The sequence below is a fragment of the Cinclus cinclus genome, chromosome 2 (genome assembly GCF_963662255.1).
Source record: "Cinclus cinclus chromosome 2, bCinCin1.1, whole genome shotgun sequence".
NCBI classification, from domain to species: Eukaryota; Metazoa; Chordata; class Aves; order Passeriformes; family Cinclidae; genus Cinclus; species Cinclus cinclus.
The window spans coordinates 37,863,107-37,887,334 of record NC_085047.1 but is presented as its reverse complement, the minus strand read 5'-3'; the positions used below and the strand labels follow the sequence as shown (position 1 = coordinate 37,887,334).

Here is a 24,228-nt window from a genome sequence, read left to right as displayed (position 1 = left end):
TGGCTGCAGTTCTCATCACAACTGCTTGGTACTTGTGTTGAGGTTTCACACCTCAGCACTCTGGCAAGTCAGCCAGTAGCAGAAATGGGAGCCCTGGGTGATATGAGGCAATTTGCAAATCAGGCAGAATGGGCTTTTTTGTTTCTTGCAGAAAATAATTGGTGAAAAATATCAAGCTTTAAACTCCAGGCTTTTGATTGGACGACCCCGGTGGAAGCTCCTGTTTGATGACATAGCAAAGTGCAATAGGAGGTAAGTGCTCATCCACTTGAAGGATGCCACAGTTCAATGGCTGGGCATCTCTGTTGCTAGCTGTTTTTGTATGAAAATATTTCTGGGATTTATCTTGATGAGAGATAGCCTATACAAACTGAAACACTTTCCTTTTTTTTTTTTTTACACTCAGAACGGTTCAGCTTTTCGTGCAGCTGAGATGTTCAGTGGCTCAGAAAATAAAAGTAGAGGATTTCCATCTCACTGAACAGAGATTACATGTGTTCTTGTTCGTGGCAATGTTTTGTTTTCAACGTATGCTGATTTTTATATAAAGTTACAATTTCTTAAAATTGTTGATTCATGATTTGTAAGGCTAGTTTACAAATAGAAATCACAAGGAAGAATTTGAATTACCTGTATTGTTTTTATTCAGAAGATTTATTGCCTTTGTGTATTTCTAGTTTTTTTAATTCTCTGTTAAAACCTGGCAATGTCTTTTTACTGTACTGGGAAAGCATATTGTGATCTGAAACAAGACAAATGTAAAGCAGAGAAGAAATGTAACTGGAATGTCTTTGTCCAGATCCAACTTTGTTGGTTGAGTATTTTACCTGCCACTGGCAGTTTATTGCCTCAAAAGCTGATCTGGAAGAAGGTACTGTGTGAATCTTCCCTAATCCAGTTCTGCAAAGTCAGTGGTGTGGGAGCAAATTCCCCTGAGTATCTGTTAATAGCAATCTGGGTGCATTAGGTTGAGAGATGCTCTGCAGAACTTTCCCTCAAGAATTTTTTTTCTCTCTTACACTTGCAAAGTGAAATCTGCCCATGGCTTGTTGACTCTTCTCTTCTGAGGCTAGATATGACTAGGGAACACTGAGCCCTATTTGGCATTATCAAGTGCCAAATGTGTCCCTGTGGGCACTGTGAGCTGCTGGCAGTACTGGCCTTGGATTCAGGTCATAGAGGATGTTGTGAGCAGGACCCCCCCAAAGGCTGCTACATCTCTCATAGAATTTTCACTCTTGGAGAAGGGGTTTAGAGCAAAGAACCATGGGAAAGAAAGGGAAATAGAGAGTTCAGAGAACCAAGCTGACTCTCTGGGGTCAAAGATCTCTGCATAGTGGACTGTTGACCTTCTATACTCCATTCGAATGTCTTTGTTTAACTATGTGAGTGCAATTTTAAAAGATGAAAATGATGAGGTACCTGCCACTTCCTTCCAAGGATGTAAGTGCACATGACATAGATGAAAACATTAGTAGCAGTAGTAGTGTTGATATGTGATTTTTCGTTTTTGCTTTCCATTGCATTAGTTCTAATTACACTTCAGGTGCCATTTCCACTGCATTTTTACATCAGGTCTTTAAATTGGGCCACCATTTTCAAGCAAGGTGTCTTTAATACCTTAATAATGTTCTGACTCTTTTGATTACCTTGCTAAGATTAGGCTTTGTCACTCTTTGTCATCTCTTTATCAAGGTTTATATAGGTCTGTACCTATAGAAGTAGTTACTTGTAATGATGCACAGTAGTGAACCCTTCACAGTAGTGAACCTCAGCTGTCCTGCAGAGATTTACCTTTCATAGGTAATTATTCTCTGTATTTCCTTGGATGAGACGAGAACTTCAGTTTTTCCCTCTAGTCCTATTTCCAGGTCTGCTACTAGCTTTATTTCTGTTTTTATTTCTCTGTAACTTTCCACCTAAGTGTCCCTGCTGCTATACAGAGACCAAAAAAACCAAAGTAAAGCAAAACAGGTCAATCAAGTTGTTTCCAACATCTGGTGCCAGTGTTCAGACTTTCACATTTGCAATCATCCCCTTGGGCTTGTTAATGGGCAGCCAAGATATTTTCCAGTTTTTATCTTGTGATTTTAGGAAAAGCTGCATATAAATAAGCAGGCAGCTGGCAAAGCTCTCACTGTGTAGCCATCTGATTGCTGTGTGCTTTGTGAATTGTTGCTGCTGTTGCTGTTTGGGTCCCAAATAAGCAAAGTGCATTTGTAAGTGTCGGAGCTTTGCCAGACCTTCAGAGCATGACATGGGACAACCCAACATCAGGTTCCTGATCCTTTATTTTTTTCAGTTGACAAGGAGCAGATGTATGCCATCTACTGTTCATTTTTTCATATGACACCTGCAGACTCAGCAATCTGAATTGGAATAGTTATATAATAAATTACTGGTCTTTTTTTTTTTTTCATGCTTTTTGTGGGGGAACGGAGCAACAACCTTGTTCTTGTTCATTTGTGTCCTGGATGAAAAGTCTGCACCATGTTCAGTTCAAATAGGCATGGGCTTTATTCGAGGTCGAGAACAACCTAAAAAAAGACATGAATACCTGTAGGAGAAAAAAGCATGGAGTACCATGATGCATTTCTCATGTGTTCTAAAGGAGAAACCTCTCTCTAGGAACGAATGTGAGATTTAAAACAGGAACATTTCAAGTCCTGACTCTGTCCTCTGAATGTATAGCAAAGTATTTAATCTCTCTCTCAGCTCCTGCTGTTCATAAAATGGATGTAAGAATATTTGCTGACTTACTCATCCCATACGAACACTGAGGAGTTACTTGCCTTGTACTCTGAATGAGTAAATTCTATACTGACTTTTTTAATTATTACATTATGAAGAATGGCCTATAACATAGTTTTCTTAACTGTAAACATGTTAATGATATTAATGAAGATCTTCAAACATAGGACTACACAGCTGCCTTCTTCCATCTAAGCCACAAAGTGAGCCTTTGACCCAAACAAGTGTCAAACAAACAGTTAAAGCCCATCAGCTCAGGGTAGTAACATGCTGCTCCATGTAGTAGCCTTCCTCAGCCACTTTTCTGTTTGTGTTCCAGCAGCCAGGCAGGAGCTGGGCGAGGCAGAGGGGAGGCATCTGCAGGCAGGGACACAGGGAAGGAAGGCAGGTGGCATGTGAAGGGGTGTCCAGACTAGATGCTGAGGGTGGGTATCTCAGGAAGGCAGTCTGAGAGCCAGTGGCTCACTGCACAGAACAGTGACTCGGCTGGGTTTCGGGAGACCTTAGCCATGCATCTCTTGTGTGATTTCAGGCAAATAATGTAACCTTCCTGTGGTTCTGATTACCAGACAGAAATTCTACATACCTCGGAAGGATGTTACTGGGATGGGAATACACTGGCAGTATATGCTGCTTACCCGTGTATTTACTTTGTTGGCTGTTTATACGTAATGAAAGGGAGAGGGGCAGCCAAACTCTTTAGGGTTTATTTTATCAGTTCACTGTACTAATTAGACTAAAGAAAAAGAAAAACAAACAAAAAAAACCCTCCCAAAACAAACAACAACATTAATTCTTTCAATTAAATGCACAGTAGAAGACAGAGTCTTGCTGGCAGCTTATGAATCCTTTTTCTCCAGTGTGCACAGATTAGAGGGAGTTCAGAATCTGCAAGTGCTGAGGAATCTTATTTGAGAGCAGCAAGCAACAGCTCTCTCATTATTGCAACAAATTCAGCCACCGGCACATCACCCATTGCCATTGAAAGGAGTACTGCCAGAACATGAAAGCTTAATAGATAAACATAAGGGTGAGAAAAGTATGACTTATGACTTTGCCATGGATTGATATGAGAGATGTTGTCATTGAAAGCAATTAAAATCCACATTGTAAGGTGCCTGCGTGAGGACAGCATTGCAGTTACCTGAATAACTTTGTGATGATTTTTGGTGTTTGAGTGCTCAGTTGTACCATGCCAGTGTTGCTGTGCACTGGTGCAGCATGCACTGCTATGCTCTCCCAGCAGCTGTCTGACACCTGACATGTACACGTGGCAATATGCACCAGAGATTTCTTCTTAGATTAGTTGCCTCTTCTCATCAAACACATGCACTGATTTAAACCGAGTTTGATTATATTGCATGTGCTAAAATATTGCATATTAAATAGTTACTGGATAAAATACCAAAATGGTCCTAGAAACAGAGCCCAGAAGCCAAACCTCCAGCCTCTTGGTGAGTGCTGTAGATCACAATAGTTAGAGCCATGTTCTCTCTTGTATGCTTTATCTTCAGCCTTGTAAATCTTTAAGATCTTTTCTTTAGTGGCACAATTTCAGCAGGAAGAAGATGATTATTTTTTTTTCATGATACAGAAAAGGCAGCATTGCATTGTCATTCCCTGCTTCCTTTCCCTCTCCTCATCTTTAAAAAAAATAGGGAGATAGTGAGTATTGTGAATGGTTCCCTCTGTGGTGGATGTGCTTTGTTCTGATGTTGGCTGCAGTTCTGAGCCCTCAAATGTTGTATGACTATGAATCTAATTTACAGCCTATTTTTAAGGTGACCAGAGAGCTAAGACCTGTTGTCGCTTGACTGATGTGAAAAAGTCAGGTTGACTAAAGAACCCAGACAGAAATCTATGGGTGATGTACAAGGACCATACTCTTACTTTCTTGTAAGATTTCCCAGTATATATGTTGAAGGAAAAAATGCGTGCTAATGTGAAAGTAAAGCAGTAAAATTTTTCCGTTGCTGCCAGAAATAATCATGGGTTAGTAGTGCTCTGTTTTCATTAGTGTAACAAATCACTGTTAGTGACTAGATATGCTTGTGTAATTCATGAGTTACACCAAGGAAGTCTTACAGTGAGACACATTTTTAACAAAAAAAGTGATTAATCATAGAAAATAAAATAGAGTGGAAAATAATAACATTTCATCATTTGGTATCTTGAGACTAAGATGAAGCACTTCTTCCTTATAGTTGTCTTAGTCAGATAAATAATAGGGTTTATTGTAGGGATACTTGGGAGAGATACGGTGGCTTCATTAAAACTAACTGCATTATCTAGTGAACTGTTCTCACCTTAAAATCTACATGTAGGTGACTTATGTATAATAACATGAGGCCTGGATCCACTTCTCTCTATTATTGGAAATTACTGTTTATTCACAATGTCATAACTTCTCCTCCCCTCCCTTTTTTTTTTTTTTTTTTTTTTTTGTATTTAACAGGAAGACCATTGGAGTTTTCTGCTGTGGACCAAACAAAATATCTAAGATACTTCATAAACTGAGCAACAGCAGCAACTCTTATGGGACAAGGTTCGAGTACAATAAAGAATCCTTCAGCTGAAAGTCTGTTGGAGCAAGACTCTCTAGAAGATAAAAGTGCAATTTTTTGTTTGTACAACGTAAAAGTTCAGCTGTGGTTTAAACAGAGAGAAAAGTACCAAAGAATAGCACAAATGTTTTTATTTATGATTATTTAAGACTGATGGATGCAGCAGTATATCAACAAATAATCAGTGCTTTTACTCAAATGCGCTCACACAATATTTGTGGTGGGAGTGATTCTTTGGATTTGTTTCTATTAATTAAAAAGTACAGAAGCTGGGGAGAGACACAATTGCTTTAAAAGCTGATGGAAGAATCTGTGGAATGTTTGAACTTCTTCCACTTCAGTCCTCTGAAGCTGGATCAGTAAATGAAACCCCAGGTTAATCCAAGTGGTGAAGCATAGTGTATTACAAAGACTCTTGCTTTTGTTGGTACACAAATCTTATGGCTTTGAGGTGAAAATACTCAATATTAAAGATTTTATTATACATTGCAGAACTGGGATTCTGTATTTAAAATATAGAGTGTTACTCTTGCTAGTGTACTTCTGTAATGAAGTTAACCTAAGGAAAAGTGAACACAATTGTGTAGCACCAGCGGGCAGCCTCTGCTGTGATGTTAGTCACAGCCTTTTGGCAAGCACACATCTGTACATGGAGAACTCTGCATCTTGCATCAATTCAGTATTCAATGAGTTTGCAAAATAATTATGATTTATGCAGCCATTAAGGTGAAGCAAGAAAAGCAATGAACAGGAGCAGAGAGTACCTAAAGTTTTATAATACCAAACACTCAACATAGAAGTTCCTCTCACTGCACTTACATGCCCTGAATGTCAAATGCTTGAAGCTTTCAGATGCTCTAACTGATTTTTATAAAACACAGCAGGGTGAAATCCAGTCTTAGAGGTCCCAGAGTACATTTGGTTTGACTGTGGTCCCTTGAGTATCTTCCTTGGAGCCACCACTGTTTGCCCTGGTGCCACTGAAAGGAGGATGAGACCAGATTTACAGCAGACTGAGAATGAACCCTTCAGCTCTGTGGCTCCTTGGATGATGTGTACACATAGACACCTTGCAGGAGCTGCAGTATGCTTTCAATTTGTTCCACAGAGGAAGATCTCAAAGCATCCCAATTGTAAGCTCCCCTTTCCTTCTCCTCCCCTCAGCTGTTTTCTGCTCATAATTGCCACGGGAGAGCTAAAGGTTGAAACTGGTGCCACATAACTTTTTGGTTTGGAGGAGCACCTTTTTTTCTCCATCCAAATAGCCAATTCAGCTTCTTTGATTTCTTTTCTCTCTTTTCCTTACTTTGCTGAGATGAGGGCATTTAAACAGGAATCAGACACTTAACTGGCATAAACAAGCACCACTCTAATATCTCTTAATAGAGCAGCATCACTTAAACGTGGTGAAAAACTTCCTCTTGATCTCCAGCAGGTGCTTGGGAGCAGTACAGTGTAGTGTTTGCAGCATACACAGGCAGAGGCTGGCTTGAGAACTTTTGTGCCTGTGGTTCACCTGTATTTAAGGCATTTAATTTACAGCTGTCCAATGAATAGCTTTTTTATTTTAGTGGGAAAGACACTAAATTTGTGCTGGGGACAAAGACTCTGTACAGAAGTCTGCAAGTATCATTTTGAGTGTTCAGAGGGAAGCATTTTTCTCATAGGTGGTGTATGGGCATCCTGTATGTATAACTAGTGAAAATGAGTTTGGTCTTTGCCTTGGCAGCTTCTGCTTGGGAGTTGCACTCAGTGAGCAACAGGATGGAGGTGCATCATGGGAATGTGTTCCTCAGTGTCCAGATGTGGCATTGAAGTCTTTACCTCTGGTTCTGCTCAATTTGAAGTCCAGGGAGGAAAGAAAGAACCCCGACACAGACAAATTCTTACTGACGAAAATTCTCGAAGTAACCCAAATGAGAGAAGCCAAAATAGAAATGCAGTGTGAGATGGGAGCCTGCATTACAGTTACTGCTTTTAATTTCTTTCTCTTTGAGGCTGAAAGGACCATTATTTTCCTACTGGATTTTGTTCATCCATCACTGTAAAACTGGAGGTGTGCAGCAAAGGATTAGATTCTTTTTAATCAGTAAGATTTATTTCTAATACTGCCTGCATAGATTTTATAATAAACACAAAAGTGTTGGCAAAATGCATAGATACCAGATATTGTAGGTCATTCACACTTTTTTGTTTTGTGTCTGTTAGTTTAAAGCATGATTGAAATCATGCCTGCATCTGTTAGCCACAACTAGAACGTGATCTTTTCCTTTAGTTTCAGGATCTAGTATCTCATGCTTTTAAAATACAGTTTAGAGTCATCTAATCACTATGTTGTTTGTGGTTTTACATCTCCTCTGACAGATATCAGCTCCATTACCATATAATGAGCAGCTAGTTTTGCAGTTAGCTCTGTGCTAAAGCAGATTATATTTTCTGGCTCAGCTTCTGTATAGCTAACAGTTCATAATTAAAATAGTAATACTAGTACTGTGCTCTTATTTGGCATTGTTGCAGGAGTTGATGCTGTTTGTAGACATGTTAAACACATGTTGGTACATTATGAAGTGCTGTCACAGCAAGATCTGAGCAGATCCAAGCAGTCTTCTTTCTCTCTTTGTGCTGTATCTGACTCAGCTGGCCCACTTTTAAAACAAGCTCTGGACTGCCTGCCTTTCTGCAGTGTTTTGAGGCTTAATTAATGTTTTGGGATCACTTTGGTGCACAAGCAGTGGAAACATCTGTCTAATTGTTATGCAAATGTGCTTGTGTTTTATTTTGGGTAAACCTTTCTGTTGTTGATTTGAGTAATCACTAGACCAGGTGAGGAAGAGTTTGGGGAAAGTCTAAAAGCTTCAGTTGCTTTTTTCCTTTTCCTTGAGCTATGCTTCTGTTAAGAGCATATGTTGAGAGCAAAATGTTGAAGGGTTATTGAGTGACTGTGACTTGGCTTCAGGAGTGGCAGATATTGTGACGAACACAATCTTTCTACAGGCTATGGTGTCATTGCTCTTTGAGTGTGTCTTCAGCTTGCAAAACAGAGTCAAGCCCTCTTTTAAAGTCCATTGCTTTTATATCTGTAAGCCAATTGTATGTAAAATACAAGTCAGTGCCACACAAGTAAGTGAAGGCTGACAGGACTCAATTCCACATTTGCAGATCAACTGGGTTTACATAACTGAGCATCACTCTGCACTTTAAATTGTGTCCTGTGAGTCTGTCATAAGTGTCCTGCTGGCAGGGGAAGGATCCAGCCCTGTATTCTCCCAGTTTTCACTCAGTCTTTCACAAAGCTGCAGACCTCTTGGTGTTTGTTCAGTGGGATCTTTTTGTTTTATTCATCAGAATTATTTCAGGAATCTTTTTTTTTTAGACCAGGAATGTTTTCATACCATGATGAAAACCAAGCCCTTTCCGTGCAACAAGAATCCAGCCCTTGTGCAGCAGCGTGGGACTCAGGGCTTTCCACAGCTAACAGCAGGATTAATCAGATGCACCTAAGACCTATTTCCATATCACTGAGATTACTTGTGTGAGTAATTGCCCACTGCCACAACAAAGAACAGCAGAGATGAGCCCTGATATTGCGTGGGAAGGCAGGGTGGGGGCTGACCTCCACCACTGAAGTCTGTAGAGCATTCTGATGATTATTCCAGCCCTGTGTTTGGAGCAACACTTCCCTGTTTCAGTATGTGGTACCACTACTAGAATGTGAGTTCTTCCTTGTCTTTTTTCTCCTCTTCTAGCCTCTAACACATAGGTGACAAAGAGATTTGAAGCTGCCTGAGAGAGGGCAGACAGTGCATTAAGTACCTGACGAATCGTGTTGGGAACAGTAATTCATCTGTAAAAGCCTAACACAGCAGAGAAGTAATGGTTTGGTAGGACTTGGAGAGCAGCAGACTAAGAGGAAAACCACTACTCAACATTTAATGCACCAGGTTGAAGTTTCAAACCACAAGACATGACTTAGGGGAGGCAAGCATGAGGCTAAAGAGTCATTGCCTATAGTAGTTCAAGGACCATAAGTCAGAGAGGAGGCATAGTTATTAAAATGCAGTGTTTACTCTTTTGAAAAGTAAAACAGCTTCTAGGGAGATTAATTTTCACTTCAGCCTGGAAATAATTTCATAAACCAGTTTGATATAAGACAAGGTGGATCTGTTCTTCTCTGGAGTATGCATCCAATTTTTCTGCTGATTTTCCATCCCTCACAATTTCAACCAGTTTTATTGTTTTAGCCAAGAGGATTTAACAAGAAGATTTAATCAAAATGCCACTGGTGCCTGTGCTGAGCAGAAGTTTTCTGCTATGAATGTACATTTTCAGGGATATACATACATACATATATATATATATATACACACATATATATATATAATATATAGCTGATGACTCAAGTGTGAACAGTGATTTGGGATTTGCATTGTTTCTGCTGCTGGTGTATTTCATTAAGGCCACTGTGGTGATGTATTAGCAAAATATATGGAACTGAAATGAGACTCTTCATTCCCATAAAGAGCCTGATATTTTAGTGCCTGTAGTAAGCATATTAAATCCTAGAAACTGAAATTTCCTTTGTAGGCAGAGTAGATTAATTAGCATCTTTTAAGGTTGAAAACCCTGAGTCCTCTGCTGGACTGACATGTATAATGACACAAAGGGGTGTTTTGAGAAAAAAAATCCTTCTTTTTAAAGGGTTGGATGAGGATATGTGAAGGTTTAGCATCCTGCTGATTGTATCACCCATGTTATAACAGGGATGGATCCGTTTTGGTACCAAGGAGTGCTGTTGCAATTCCTCTGCTGTTATTAATATCTTTAAACTTGCAGTGTATCCTCAAGGTTTGCTATGCCTGAAGTGTTTTTCTCTGGAGGGATCCTGTAACAGACAGGTGCCAGATCTGTAGTAAGAGCAGCAGATCTGTCCCATTATTACATGGGCACAGAGAGAAAGCTGGAAAAAGCCACATGTCCCAGTTGCAGATTGCTTCTTAACAGAGCCCTTGGGTGAGAGGGAAGGCTGGTCCTGAAGCTCCAGGTAAACTGCTGTCAACTGAGGAGCAGCCCAAGGAGGGCAGGAGAGGATGATGAATGCCAACAATAAACAGGGTAAAATATTTTTCACCTGGGAGCCAAGGGGAGAGAGAAGACATTCTTCTTAGCTCCTCAATTTTAGAAATTAAAAGCAAACCCCATTTTCTAGATGTGGATACAGAGTCACCCTGGGGCTTGAGAACTAATGTATGCAAAGACATTGTGTTTCCATGAACAACTCAGTGCTAAAACCCAGAAGAAAACTATATTTTATATTATTGTATATTTTAGCAAACACCCTGGAAATAAGAAATTCCTTTGAAATAAAACCTTTACTCTTTCAAGTTAACCTACTTCTAAAAAGCATCTACTTCTATTCTGCAGCTGTGGAATTGGCAAATAGCTTTACCTGTTAATTCCTTTTCACCAAAATACTGGAGCGTAGAGTTCTCTGTGTCAACTGTAAGTAACTTTGACAGTTTGATAAATAAATTTTTTGTTTGTTGCTGCTGACCCTAGGAAAGTACAGCCTTGAGGATGAGAAGCAATGTTACATAAATGTCTAGTGTACGTAGCAACCCTGAGCAGGGAGACGCTGCTGCATCACTTTTGGTGCACCAGTCACTCATTAAAATTCTGTCATTGCAAGGTCACGTTGCTCATCTCACACTCTGCAACCCTGGGGAAGAAATTTGGATGAGAGGTGGGGGAGGAAAAGCAGAAACTTCCTCCTTGTGCTGTAGCCAAGAACATATTCATCGACAGCAGGGCACATGTTTTGATTTCAAAAGAGCATGCCATTCCTTTTTCAGGGATAATGGGTTCCCTCCTGTGCTGTGTCATGGTGTTTGCATGTTAGAAGTGTAACACAGTGATAACGGGTTGCTTCCGAATTGAATAAATAACGCCTCTGAGTTTTTGCTTCTCCCTTGAACAGTCTGAGAGAAATGCAAAATACCAGAAAGCACATAGAGTGGACTGTGTCCCAAGCTGCACTCGGCACAGCCTGGTTAGGAATGCTGCACAGCAGTTCTGCAAGCTGCTGGGAAGTGGCAAGGTTGAGGTTGTGGGTTCAATCCCCGGATGGACCCTTCACTTAAATGATGGTTCTTTGTGGGTCCTTTCCACCTCAGAGTATTGTGTGATTCTGTGTTTTAATGAGAACACGTCAGTGATGCGTGGTCTGCGGTCAGAAGCAGGCCAGGTCACCACCCTGGCTGTCACATCTCTGAACCATGACGAGTCCTAGGTATGCTTTGACAAAGGGACAGTCAGGGGCTCTTGGGCTGAGTCTGCAGTGTGAGATAAAAGGTGTTTGAGACAAGAGCTGGATGAGCTTCCTGTGTGCACTTTCAACCCTGCAGCTCAGAGCTGTCATACCTGAGGGTGAATTGTGTAGGCAATGAGTTGGTCTGACCTTTGGGTACAGTCAGTTTTATGGTTACTGAAGGTATGGACACACCCTGTGTTTTTCTCTAGCTTTGTAGGAGCATGTTGTTCAGAGACAGGGAAGCAGGTTATGTTATTGTGCCCCATTAGGTGTTAGATGCTTGAAAGCATGTTCTGTTTAGAACAGAGGAGGATGGTGAATGCCAGCTTCCATCCACAACTGAATATACCCTGCTCATTTTTCCAGTAGTGTTCCTGAAGAATAAATGGCAAAATCTCTGCAGAAGAGAAAAAAAAGTGCTGCATTTTAAATTTTTTTTTATTGTATCAGAGCAGCTTAATTGACTGTTAAAAGATGTTTGCTATGAATATGAAGATTCACTTAAGACACTATTCTTTTTGACTCTTTAAGCCCTAGAAACAGTTTGACACACACTTTTTGACAAAAAAATAATGCCTCAAATCTTAAAAATATGGCTGAGATGGAACTTGGCAGGAGATCTCCACCTGATATTGAAATATCATTGTCTGTTGGAGCTGGATGCATTTGTGCTTCATTCATCTTGGTCTGCTCCATCAGCATAGCAGATTAGAGGGAGTTGAGCTTTCAGATCCTTCTCTTCCTCTCTGCATATAATCTCAGCCATCATCTAGAGGTGTATTTGAACCTTTGGATTACAGGATACATCATCACCCAAGTACCACATAGTCCTTCTTTTGTGCTCTTTCTCCCTCCATAGCACAAATTGTATTAGGAGGCTTTTGCCACTCTCTGTTTCCCATAACTCAGGAAAATGCCATTTTGGGAAATGCAGAGGGTCTCAATTTTAATTGCAGCATACACCAGCCTGTATAATGCTCCTGGTGTGCACAGTCCAATGGAGCTCTTGTAGTGTCTCTGATTAGCTTCAGGAAAATGAGGGGTGCAGCATCCCAGTGCTGGAGATGCTTCTGGCAGTCAGAGAAGGGGCAGTGCTACAAGGGCAGCTATGTAGAAAATGGGAAGACTCCTAAGAGCAAAGATTGCATCATCTTCTGAATGAGAATTGGGGATTTGGTTTTGTGAGAGTCAGATCACTTGTGGCTATCATTGAAATGAAGTCATGCTTCTACTTTCACAAGTAGGCATTTCAGGGCACTGGGCAGTGATGGGAAGGGTTTCTTTTTTCAATTACCTTTGCTATTTCCATACAGCTCCTACTTTATCAACTGCATATAATTTCCTTCTTTCACTGATTAAATATTTCCTCACCTAGTTTCTTTGCTTCTGGGAGCTTGAGAGTTCATTGTTTACGAAGGGAAAGAAGAAATATTGTGCTGTTAAGCAGATAACTCCCAACACATAGCTCTGAGTCTTTTGAGAGAGAGGCCCTGATGCTGCTGTCAGTGGAGAGGGGCAGAGTTTTCACTGAGATTCAGATGTGACCAGGACCCTCTTCCAGGCTTCATATATTGATGAAGCTCTGGGCTTATTAATCAGCTTTTTCTGAAACAGGTACCCTTAGTCCAAATGTGCCAGGCTGTGAAACCCTCACTCCCACTGAGTTTTCCTCTCCCTGTGCTCCTTCTGATCATTTGCAGGAACAAATTTGGTGAAACACGTTTGGGTAAGAAATGGTTCCCTTGGTCTGTGGTAGTTGAGAAGTCATAATTGGAGTATCTTCCCTCAAAATGATGTCCAAAAAAGTATTTGGAATGGCTCAGCTATTCCATAATGTGTATATGGCTAGTCTCTTTCATGATGTACGATTTTACATTTTTTGTATAAAACTAATTTCTTTTTCAGAACCAAACAAACAAAAAAATCCAAAACATCTTTTTTTTTTATGTTGAAAATGCTCATATATCCAAAACACGTCTGTTTTAAAAGAATTCTTCCAAGATTCTTAGAAGAAGAGTGGAAAATAGCTTGAAAAACTCTTATTTTATAATAACAAAGCATTCTTTGTTTTTTTCCCCCCAACCTTCATTAGTGAAAAGGTACAGTTCAAACTAAGCAACTGTACCACAGTCTGAGCTTCAGCAATTCAATATCTTCCTTTTAAAGCAAGACATCTCTCTAAGATCATGTCTGCACTGGCATCTGAACCTTCCAGGCAATGTCTGCAACAGGTTTAGACTTGGGTTTGCTGTGAGGAAGAAGACATTATTTATTTTTGTCTTTCTTTGGGCAATTATTTGGGACTCAAAAGCCATGTGAGAGTTTGATGTGGTAAGCAGACAGGAACTGGAGCCACCGGTACAAGTGTGAGTGTGCTGAAAAGACCTTAGCCTGGTATCCCAGTAGTCACATTAATTAAAATCCAGTCTCAGGAAGGAAGATGTGGGCCACAGAGGAAGTCCTTGCCATCCCTAAAATTTGGAAAAAGCAATAAACTAAGGTCAGCTTTACAATTTTTCTTTTAAGAAATGAGCCCTGGAAGTAGTTCTTTACAGTTAACACGTATTCTGTGATTGAAAAATTAATGTCTTGTCTTTTCTGTAGCTGTGGGTCTTAACTTTTTCACTTCTGACCACATTCTTCTCTCACCTTTCCCTGTCCCAAAAGGAAGAGACCAGAAAATTCTTTCTGAATTCCCAGTTCTGTAATTATATATATTTTCCACTAGAGGTGAAATAAAAGTAATTTATTAGAAAGGAAGGCGACATTTACTTTTTATATCTCTGTACAATGTGCAAGATAACCATTTTGGAAAGTATTTGCATAAATGTCCACAATTTTGAGTACTCGATGTTCTTTCCAGAGGTTCCTGTTTATATTAATGTAATTTCAATCTGTTCTTATGTTTTTATAGATCAGGAGGTGGTACAATTCTTTGAAGAGAAATGTCTGATTAGTTTCCAAGTGGAACAGAAAGCAAAATTTGGCCCTGAACTTTAATTTGTAAGTTTTTCACCCAAGCTTGACTTTAAGAAAAAGAAGGGTCCTTAGTGGGTTCATGTCTATAACAAGTCATACTCTTGCTGTATGAAACAGTCTTATTTTGTAGCTTCAGCTTGCTGCCCCCCAACAGAACAGAGGAATTGTGTTTCCCTGACTGGAAGAACTTAAATAAGTCACTGTTGTACCTGCATGCCTGATAAACCTTCAAGGAGTAAACAATAAGCTTTCTTAGTCTGTTAGTTCCACTGAAATGTAGGAAACTTTTTACCAGTTGTCTATACAATAAGCCAGAGCTAGAAAACTGATCATTAAAAAAGCTCTGGGTTTTTATTTTCCTTTTTCCTATTTTTTGGGGTTTATTTATTATTCTCCTTTTTATGAGTTGTGTACAGAACTCTTTTCCCTCAGTGTCCCTTTCTTAGTTACACAGTGTTGTGAGGGTAGATTAAATCCATTGGCTAAAGAAAGAAGTTAGGTCCCTTGAGCTTTATCCCATGTTCTTACAGTACCCCCACAAACAAGTCACTTTGCGTAGGATTTTCAGAGTAACATGAAGAATTGAAAATCGCTAAGATTTTTATATCCAGCTGCATTAGGTTTCTTTCTGAAATCCCGTCTTTTTTTTTTTTTTTTTTTTTTTTTTTTTTTGCCTAACAGTAAAATGGGGACAGCCACACCGGAAAAAAAGTTTTGATTTGCCTGGCAAATAGTCCTTAATTTTAAATTTGTTTAGTTAAAATACAAAATCCTGGTTTCAGTATGGAAAGGAGGCTTCTTGTCCAAAACACTTGTCTGAATCAGCCATTTTATCTTAATGGCAGTTCTGACAACTGAAGTATTTGGCTGCTGAGTTCTTTTGCTGTTCAGATGTTACTTTTACATTCTGTTATATTAGCAGATCATCTTAATGTGATTTTATGTCTCTTATTGTATTTGACAAAGCACCATATGTTTATACATCATGTAATTATGGCACTGTACTCTAAAGGTATTTACTTTACAGGAAGCTTCATGACTTTGGAATAAACAACCATTCCAAGACTGAGCAAAACAGGGTTGAGTTGCTGTTTGTGACCTGATTTCAATTAATGACATACTCCCTTAATTGTGGAAGCATTGTGTATGTACATTTGTGATGCCCTAAACTTGCTGAAACATCTACACAGGGTTCACAGATAGGCTGCAGGAGACCCAGGATCCTCTGGCATGACAACAGGAAGTTGGGTAGGATACCCAAAGTACCAGAATTGTACTGGACATCCTTGTTTAGTCAGAGTAATTTTCTGCCTTGGAACATGAGGCACGTGCTTACTCCATATGTATCTGTGGCTGTGAGACCACCTCAGATGCAGAATGCATTATCTCATCCTCATCGTCGCACACACTGGAATTTAGAAGAATATCACTCCACTACACTCTGTTGATAGCACAGTGGAAGGAGAAAGGAGCATCTGCCTGATTCTGACCCATCAAAATCAGTGATGAGCAAAGTTCCTTCCCATATCAGAAGCACGTAGAAATCCTCCCCACCTGTGCCAAAAACTTGAGTGCCTGACATTGAAACATGCTCTGGGCATTTGCCTCAGTCTGCTTGCTCTGGTGAAGTATCTCATAGTGTGCTCAGACCATGCTGCTTACGATAGATATTCATCTGAGAGCTGCTATTTTATCATGATCTTCAAGACACTGCTGATTCTACAGCAGATTTGCAGCAACTGGTTTAGACCTCATAATTCAGTTCACAGTGATGTGTTCTGGGGTCTGTTGGGTGCACTGCAGACTGAAGCACCCACTTCCTGCAAGATGTTGAATGTTGTGGGGGCTGTCCGCCTAATCATTTCTGCATTTGGCAGAGTTGTGGGTTTTTATAGGAAAACTGCACATCAAACATAGATTAATACAAGTATGCAAACTTCTCTGAGATTTTTCAGGATTGTTAAAAGTTCTGGGAAATTTAATTTTTAGAAGTAAGGGTATGTAGTTAGACTTCATCTATTGATCTGAGTTGTATTTTTTACTTTCTCATTACAGAGTGTTGTTGATGCTATCATGGGACAAGGTACCATCCCTGCAGAATAAGGAGTTTAACAGCAGCAAGATTAAAACAAACAAACAAACAAACAAACCCTCTGTATATTCCTTCTATTTTTAGTTGTTAAATTAAAAACTTACAGGGAAAACTAGCAGCTGCAATGTAGAGAAGTTCCTGATCTGTGCAACTGCAAAAGGTGTTTATTTATACTAAAAGCAGGGTCAGTGGCAGGCAGGGCAGAGTTTTCAGAGAAAAAAAATTATATTTAAAAAAATTATGATGGTGTTTTTCATTAAGAGGAATGTCCTTTCCCATTCACCTTCCCCATGCCAAGTAATGAGGTTTGGCAAAATACGTTTTGGCTCTTGAGCTTTGATTTTCTGTCTGATATTTGGAGAGTTTTTATGGGAAACTATATATTTCACAAATGTATTTGATCAAGAGAGAAATCTCAATGTTCATGCAAAAGATGATGGAAAGGGGAACACAATCTGTTTTGGTTTTTTTGTTTGTTTTTTTTTTTTTTTTTTTTACAAAATCTGTCTGAAAACGCTGATGCAAATAATAAACTCTCCTTACAGTGAACAACAAAGAAAGTTTTGCAGTCTGCCGTTTTCCTGATGGAAAATTGCTTACTTTTCCCCACTTCAACACTATATGGACATCATGGGACATGACAAATCCTTGATAATGAGGTGAGCAGAAGGATGGGCAATAGTAGACAAAGACTGCTCACAGTAACCTGTGAGCTTTCCTAGAGAGAAAATGAGCAGCTGTGGGCTCAGCAGCAGCTGTCTGCCTGACCTGGGCATCAACCTCACATGGATCCAGTTATGTAATGGACCAAATCTCCTAAAGTAAATGAACACCCTTCTCACACTGTCAGGAGGCAGATGTGAAAACCTTTGAAGACCCTCCAGGGAGACCTGATACACCTGACTTGGATTGCTTTTCAGAATACAAAATCCTTCCAAAAGTGATCTTCCCCCTCCATTGGTGTTACGGGGAACACATTCATTTATTTGGAGAATACAGCATGATATGGACTGTAAGTGGGGGTGCTGGTTAGATATGAACTGGTTCCCCTCAGCTCAAGAGCCATTTGAAAAAACTATTTGAATGTTAGAAAAATTGAAACCTTCTGAATAGTACACACAGGTGATTCCTTACCTGTTTCTGATTCTAATATTGGAGTAAAAAGAACAAGTACCCCTTTGCTGGTCTTACCAACCTCTGAAAGCTGGGGAGAAGCTGTGTAATCCAGTCACAGCCTTGTTCACAGTGGGGAACCTGATGCATTGCCTTAAATGTGCCCTAAAGTGCATTGCAGGCATATGGTTGTTACAGGAGGGTTGAAGAGTGGCACGTGAGAATAATTTGTAATCAGTGCAACAACTTGGAATGTTTCTCCTGAAAGTCTGCCACCATTTTTGTAAGTAAGATGGCATCAAATAATCTGCATTTCTCATCTGTTTTCCAACTCCTCCCAAATTTAATTCCTGTGAATTTAATGGCTCCGTAATTTATCATTCCTCTTTCTGGTTTCTTGTTAGGATATGCATTAGCATTAGAGTGATATTAATAACACTGCTTTCTGGTCTGAAATTGTGCACTGTGGATTGATGACTGATGGTCTGAGTAACCAGCATCTTGTCTTCTTCCCCAGAACTGGTTTTCTGGTTTACCTGTTTGTTAGACCACAGTCTCTGATATATCTCTACAAATTAATTTTGCAAACAAGCCTTCCTGTAACTTTTTACAGCAGTATGTCTTCTTGTAGGAGAATGTCACCTTAATTAGAATGACTGAAGAGTTTTCCCAATCTATCATCTGTGCCCAGACTGCTAGACACTGTTTCTGAAGTGACAACCTCCCTGCAGACATCCCTGTTTGGTGCTCTAGAGTGCCGTGGCTCCTAGGATGAGACAAAAGGCCACCACTTATAAGACCTGGTGTCTAGACTTTTGGATTTAAGCATATTTGTTTTACTAAAAGGGAAAAGTAATTCTGATTAGAAGTGAGCTGATTTTCTGAAGTAACTGTGAGGAAGACAAAAAAGCCTGGTTTTCATTTCTGCTCTCAAATGAGAGTTGTTAAGGGTCTGATTCTCTCTGAATATTAATAGGAGGTTGTTGCTTTGAAAGTCAGCCCTCTGGATTAAACAATTGAGACCACAGACTATAGAATTTAAAGACTAAAATTAACTTTAAAGTAGCAAACGAAGTCCATGATGGTGTAAAAACAGACATGGAGCCTAAATTCCCTAGCAGTCTGTATCTGTAGTGGTCACTGGTAGTAACTGGCAAGATGAAATTTAAAACAAATAGCTGCTGTTCTGACTTGAGAAATCTTACCTTCACTTGCTTTTCTTATAAATGACTGTAACTTCATCCAGATGAAAGGGAAGCTGGAAAAAGTTCTTGTCGTGTTTGTCTACAAACATGTACATGCATGTTGCACTGCTTTTACTACAGTAGTCTGTGTACATTTATTTCAGTATTTCTATTTTCGCTATGAGCGTATGTATTTTGCTATCAGCTTATGACTGTAGTAGCTGTTACTTTGGGATGTGTCTGGTGCTTCAACTTAGAAAAAAAAACCCATCACATTTTCTCATAATGGGACCATTAAGTATTTCTGTATAAAAATACTGTCATTTTAATAATTTGGTATTTCTCAAGCTGTTCAACCCTGTGTATATTTCATACAGGTCATCTGACAATGTAATTAGTCCATAGTAGATTTAGCAGAGCACGACCTTGCCAATCTCCCATAAATTTATTAGAAAATGGTCCAGACCTTCAAGTTTTTAATATGCCTTCCTGATATATTCAGCTCTGTGACCAAATAGCCAGGTTTTTTGTTTGTTTGGTTTTTTTTTTTTTTTTTTGGTTAGTTGTTTGCTTTTTTTTTATTATTTGTTTTGTTGTTTGTTTTTTTTATGTTACTGCCTTTGCATGAAGGGGTCATATGCAAAGAACTTAAGCTTTTAGCACTTCTTCTAGACATATATTTTCTTCTGTGGTATATATATAGACTATTTTTTTTGTAATAGGTTGCATAAAGGAATGAAGGTGAGTAAAGACATTAATGTAGAAAATTTCCTACCATTAGTCAGTGGTGGGAGAAAAATGGAACCTGATTACAAGGAAGGTTTTATTGGTATGCAAGGCAAGGAAAGCATTGTTCATGGCTCTGCCCTAAGAGTTAAGAGGCTTTGCAGGCTACTCTGTTTATATTTATGGCATTATTATCAAAAGTGCTTGGGAAGATGTACACCAGTTTGAAAGTGTAGCACATTGCAATGGTTGTGCTTATGTTTTCCAAGAAACCAGAAGCAAATTCAAACCAGAAGCATTTTAACATTGTTTTGATTACAGGAAAATGTGTGAAAATTAGTCGACAATATGTAATTGACCTGGAAGTGCCTTATTTGCTTATTGTTGCCTGAGAATGTTTCTTTTACTTGAAAACAGTGAAGAAAACCAAGGAGGTGCTTTTATCTATCCAAGCTACTTTAAAATCTGTATTACACACTCCTGTACGTACACCACCATGCCTGTCATCATCACCACTCTACCAGTCTCAAAACTGTGGGACAATCCCATCACTGAGCCCTCAGGGATCCCTTTTCTGGTCAGATAAGACAGTGCAGTCTGGAATGAAAGGAGGTGGAATCAAGTTTCATGAAGGAACATGATCTGAAGTGCTAAGCCACAGTCCAGAATTCATGATTGCTGCCAAATACTTGTTTCAAAGAGGATTTTTTTTTCGGTATGTGAGGAAAGTACTTGTTTTTCTCCATATTTTATTATTCCATGAGATTTCTAGAGCTTTTTTGGCATCATGTGAATTCCGTATAACTGATGCTTTCAAGAGAGTGAGGTAATGGACAGAGCTCTGGGGAAATGCCCATTTATGAAATGGGATATCAGAAAGCCTAATGGGTGGAAGACGGATATGCAGAAATAAGTTGATCTTGTAGTTATAAGAGTTATTTCATATCTAATTCAAGGCTTATTACAAAAATTACAGTTAGAGGACATTTGTAATGACAAGGTCTCATTGCTGCCAATTTTTATCTCACTATGGAGACTGATTCAAAATTTCCATCCATACACATATGAGTACACAGATGGTGAGTTAGAGATTTAACTCAATGGCGAGGCCAGGTGCTAAAAATACAAATGTGGGTAAAATGTGCAAGGGAGAACAGAATGAAAAAGACTGACAGCTGTTCATTGTCTTGCCTTGACTAAATATGACTCTTAACAGTCTGAGGAACTAAGAGACCAGGCTAGAAAATTAAAAACTTGACAGAGGTAAGTCTCTTGCAAAAGCCAGAGATGTTCAAAACGGAGTACCTTATAATGAAGCTATTAGGTATGCTCTAGGTTTCCTAGGTTTTTTTCATTATGTGAAACAATATGGTGCTAATGTTGCAAACACTTCCCTGGACATTTAAACTGGTGGGTTCCTCTCTAACAAATACTTTTGTACAAGCTCGACCTCAATGCCCACTGTGTGAAGATTTATGTGTTTGCCTGTTGTACATACACAGGATCTGGGTTTTTAAGCACCAAGTACTGTAATGCCCCATTTTTGGCATTGATTCCATCAGGATAAGCTCCCCAAGCCTGATCCAGCTGCCTAATGGCAATGGGAAGTTTCTTGTTTCAAGATACCTTGGCCAGACAGAGGAAAAGGTAAAGGCAGGGTTCTGTTTAAACTCATACCATTCTGATTCAGTGAGATCACATCGCAAACACAGCCTTGTGGTGTTACCTCATTCCCAATTTTTAAAAAACTTCAGCTCCAGCTTCCATCTCAGGGAAGCATTTATGAAGAAAAGAGGTCCTTCAACATTTAATTCAACATATGTCTGAGCACAGGAGTAAACACAACCCTAAGCATGACCCTGGGAAGAAAAAGAATGTGCTATTGCATTTGTTCACTTGCAGACAAGAAAGCACAATGTCTCCTGGCAGTGCTGGTGGCCAAGAAAACATTTAGTGCCATGGTGATAAATGAAGCCTCTCCTTCTTTCTACCCATCCAAAACCTAGGAGGCTGGTCCAAGCTAAGATGGAGGGTCCCCAAAAACCCAAAGGGAAGTCGTGTCTACAGGATAATTTCTCCTGTCCTAAAACAATTGCTTCAAGGTTGGTGCTGTCAGTCTGCACCTGGCACAGCGGTGTTTGCTTCCCATGCCAAGGAACCTAAACAGCTCTGCTGGGAAAAGAGAAGCAGCTGGGGTTCCATGTTCTCAGAGTCAGATACACCTCTGAAGGGGTTTGACTCCCAGCTGGCATCAGGCCACTGGTCTGAGCAGAAACACCACAACAATGGAGAGAACTAGCAGGTGTTGCTTGTGTAAATTCTGTCCTAGTTACTAAGATTAATATACACTGTGCTGTCTATTCCTGGCCACAGACCATGTTGACTGTTGGAAACAAGCCTGTGTTCTTTGTTCCCTCTCAAAGCAGATGTGCTCTCCAGGTCATATGGTGAGTGGGAAAATTGCTCGGGGGTATGCCTACAAATATGAAAGAGATAAAAATTCTCTTTTGAGTTCTCTGTGATGAAACTTCCTGGGGAAAAAAAACCAGGCTGTTAAATCCTTCACTGAAGGAAAGGGAAAGGAAAAAACTTGCCTGGGAACTGGTATAGGATCTCAGCAGAGCATAGACTTTCACTAATAGGTCATGAGTTTGGTCACAAGTACAAATTATGCATTCCATGGTTTTGAGGAAGAAGGGATGGTCAAGAGCTGCCAAAAAGTAAGATTTAGAAGACCCGATGAGCCAACGCTTTACTTTGATCCTTTCACACAGGGTGATTTGCCATGGCCAAGGTGGGGAGGCCCAGGGAACACTAGTGAACTGTGGAGAAGACATGAACGGCTGAAGAGTTGAATCAGAAATGACTTGATGGCCGTGTCTTCTGCAAGCAGGTGACATCTGGTAAAAATTAACTTGATCAGTGTGAAAATGAAATGCTGTCACCATGGAATACTGAAAATACTGAAATAAACTTGCTTAATACACTTAACATTTTTCTATCCAAACAACTTTTCAAAGGATGACATTACCTTACTAACACTGAAATATTTTGCATAATGGCACTTTTTTCAGCAAACATCTAATGTAACACAGGAGGCATTTCTGTTAGGGCAAGGACCCAACCAGGGGTCACAGCTCTGCCAGCCTGTCCCAGACTGCCACAGCCATTCTGACTGTCTTTGACTGGACATTTGGGGCTTTTAAGGTGCACAATTCCAACATATTCCAGTCATATTCTAACTGCAGAGCTAGGGACCCCAGAAGCATACCAGTTCCAGACTTCAATAAGACACTTTTTCTGGGAAGCCCCTGGGAACTTACAGAATTTTCCTTCTCCCTCTGAATGGGTCTTTACCTCTTAGATGTAGCAGCCCTCATTCCCTATTCCTGTGCTGCTGGCGTGGAGAATATAGAGAAATCTGAGCCTGGGAAGGAGGGGGCTGAGGAAGGTGTATTATTTATTATTATTATTATTATTATTATTATTATTATTATTATTTCTCATTACCCTATTCTGACTTTCGATTGGCAGGAAATTAAACCAATTTCCCAAATCAAGTGTGTTTTGCTCGTAACAGTATTTAGTGAATGATCTCTCCCTGTCCTTGACATATGAACTTTTCCTTACATTATCCATGCCATGCAAAGCTGAGGAGAGCAGTGGTAGAGTAGCTTTGGTGGGCACCTGCTGTCCAGCCAGGGCCAACCCACCAAACTTTATTTTGTTACCTGTGGGTCACCTTGTGGAGTCTGTGCATACTGAGCAACCAATAGTCAGCCATAATTTGAGCAACCATTGAATCAAGTGGAACAGAGGTGAGCATGGTGAGACCAGGTTTCCTCTGCTAAAAATCACCCAGCTCCCCAGATAAATGTAAGGCAGTATAGAAGACAGCAACTAATGAGCACTTAAAGCAAGTTGAGAGTGGTTTCTGAGCTTCTTCTTTCTTCTGTTGATGGCATTCAATCAAGGACAAACATTATAGGACATCATAGGACCTGGAGGGAAAACTCTCTTATCCCAGAAGAAAATGTGTCTATGGGACAGTCACTCTCCTCACTCACTGTATATTTTGCTTACTGAGCTAAAGGGCTCTTTCTGCTCTTACATTCAAACACAGAGTGGATGCAGTCAGGCACCTGTCAATAAATCCATGTGCCAAACATGAGTTGGGCTGTGGCATTGGACCCTAGAGTTGTGATAAAGCAAATAAAAGAAAGTTATACATTAAATCCACCACACAGGCTGGTCTGGTTTCATGGGAGCATTATTTAATCAAGCACAGGAAATACACAGTGTTCTTTGGGTAGCATTGTAGCTGACGTTGGATCTGGGAGATTTTTGTAGGAGTGGATCTGATAAGATGCTACAACCTATTAGAGGTTACAAGAGACTTAAGACTGCCCATCCTGCTTCTGCAGTACACCTCAACAAGGTATTTGTAAACATCAATCAAACACCCCATGCCTGATTAGCACCTTAGTAAAATGACTGAGTTACTGAAGGCCT

General features: G+C 39.8%; 1 protein-coding gene across 2 annotated transcripts in view; it reads left to right on the top strand.

Moving 5' to 3' along the window:
* Positions 1–5,401, top strand: part of NOX4 (NADPH oxidase 4) — a 98,033-nt gene extending 92,632 nt beyond the window's left edge. For both annotated transcript variants that reach the window (XM_062514223.1, XM_062514222.1), the window contains 2 exons: positions 152–252; positions 5,207–5,401. In XM_062514223.1, coding sequence (XP_062370207.1) covers positions 152–252; positions 5,207–5,327 — 222 coding nt within the window. In that variant the 3' untranslated portion in view covers positions 5,328–5,401. The remainder of the gene's footprint in view (positions 1–151; positions 253–5,206) is intronic.
* Positions 5,402–24,228: the final 18,827 nt, after the last annotated feature.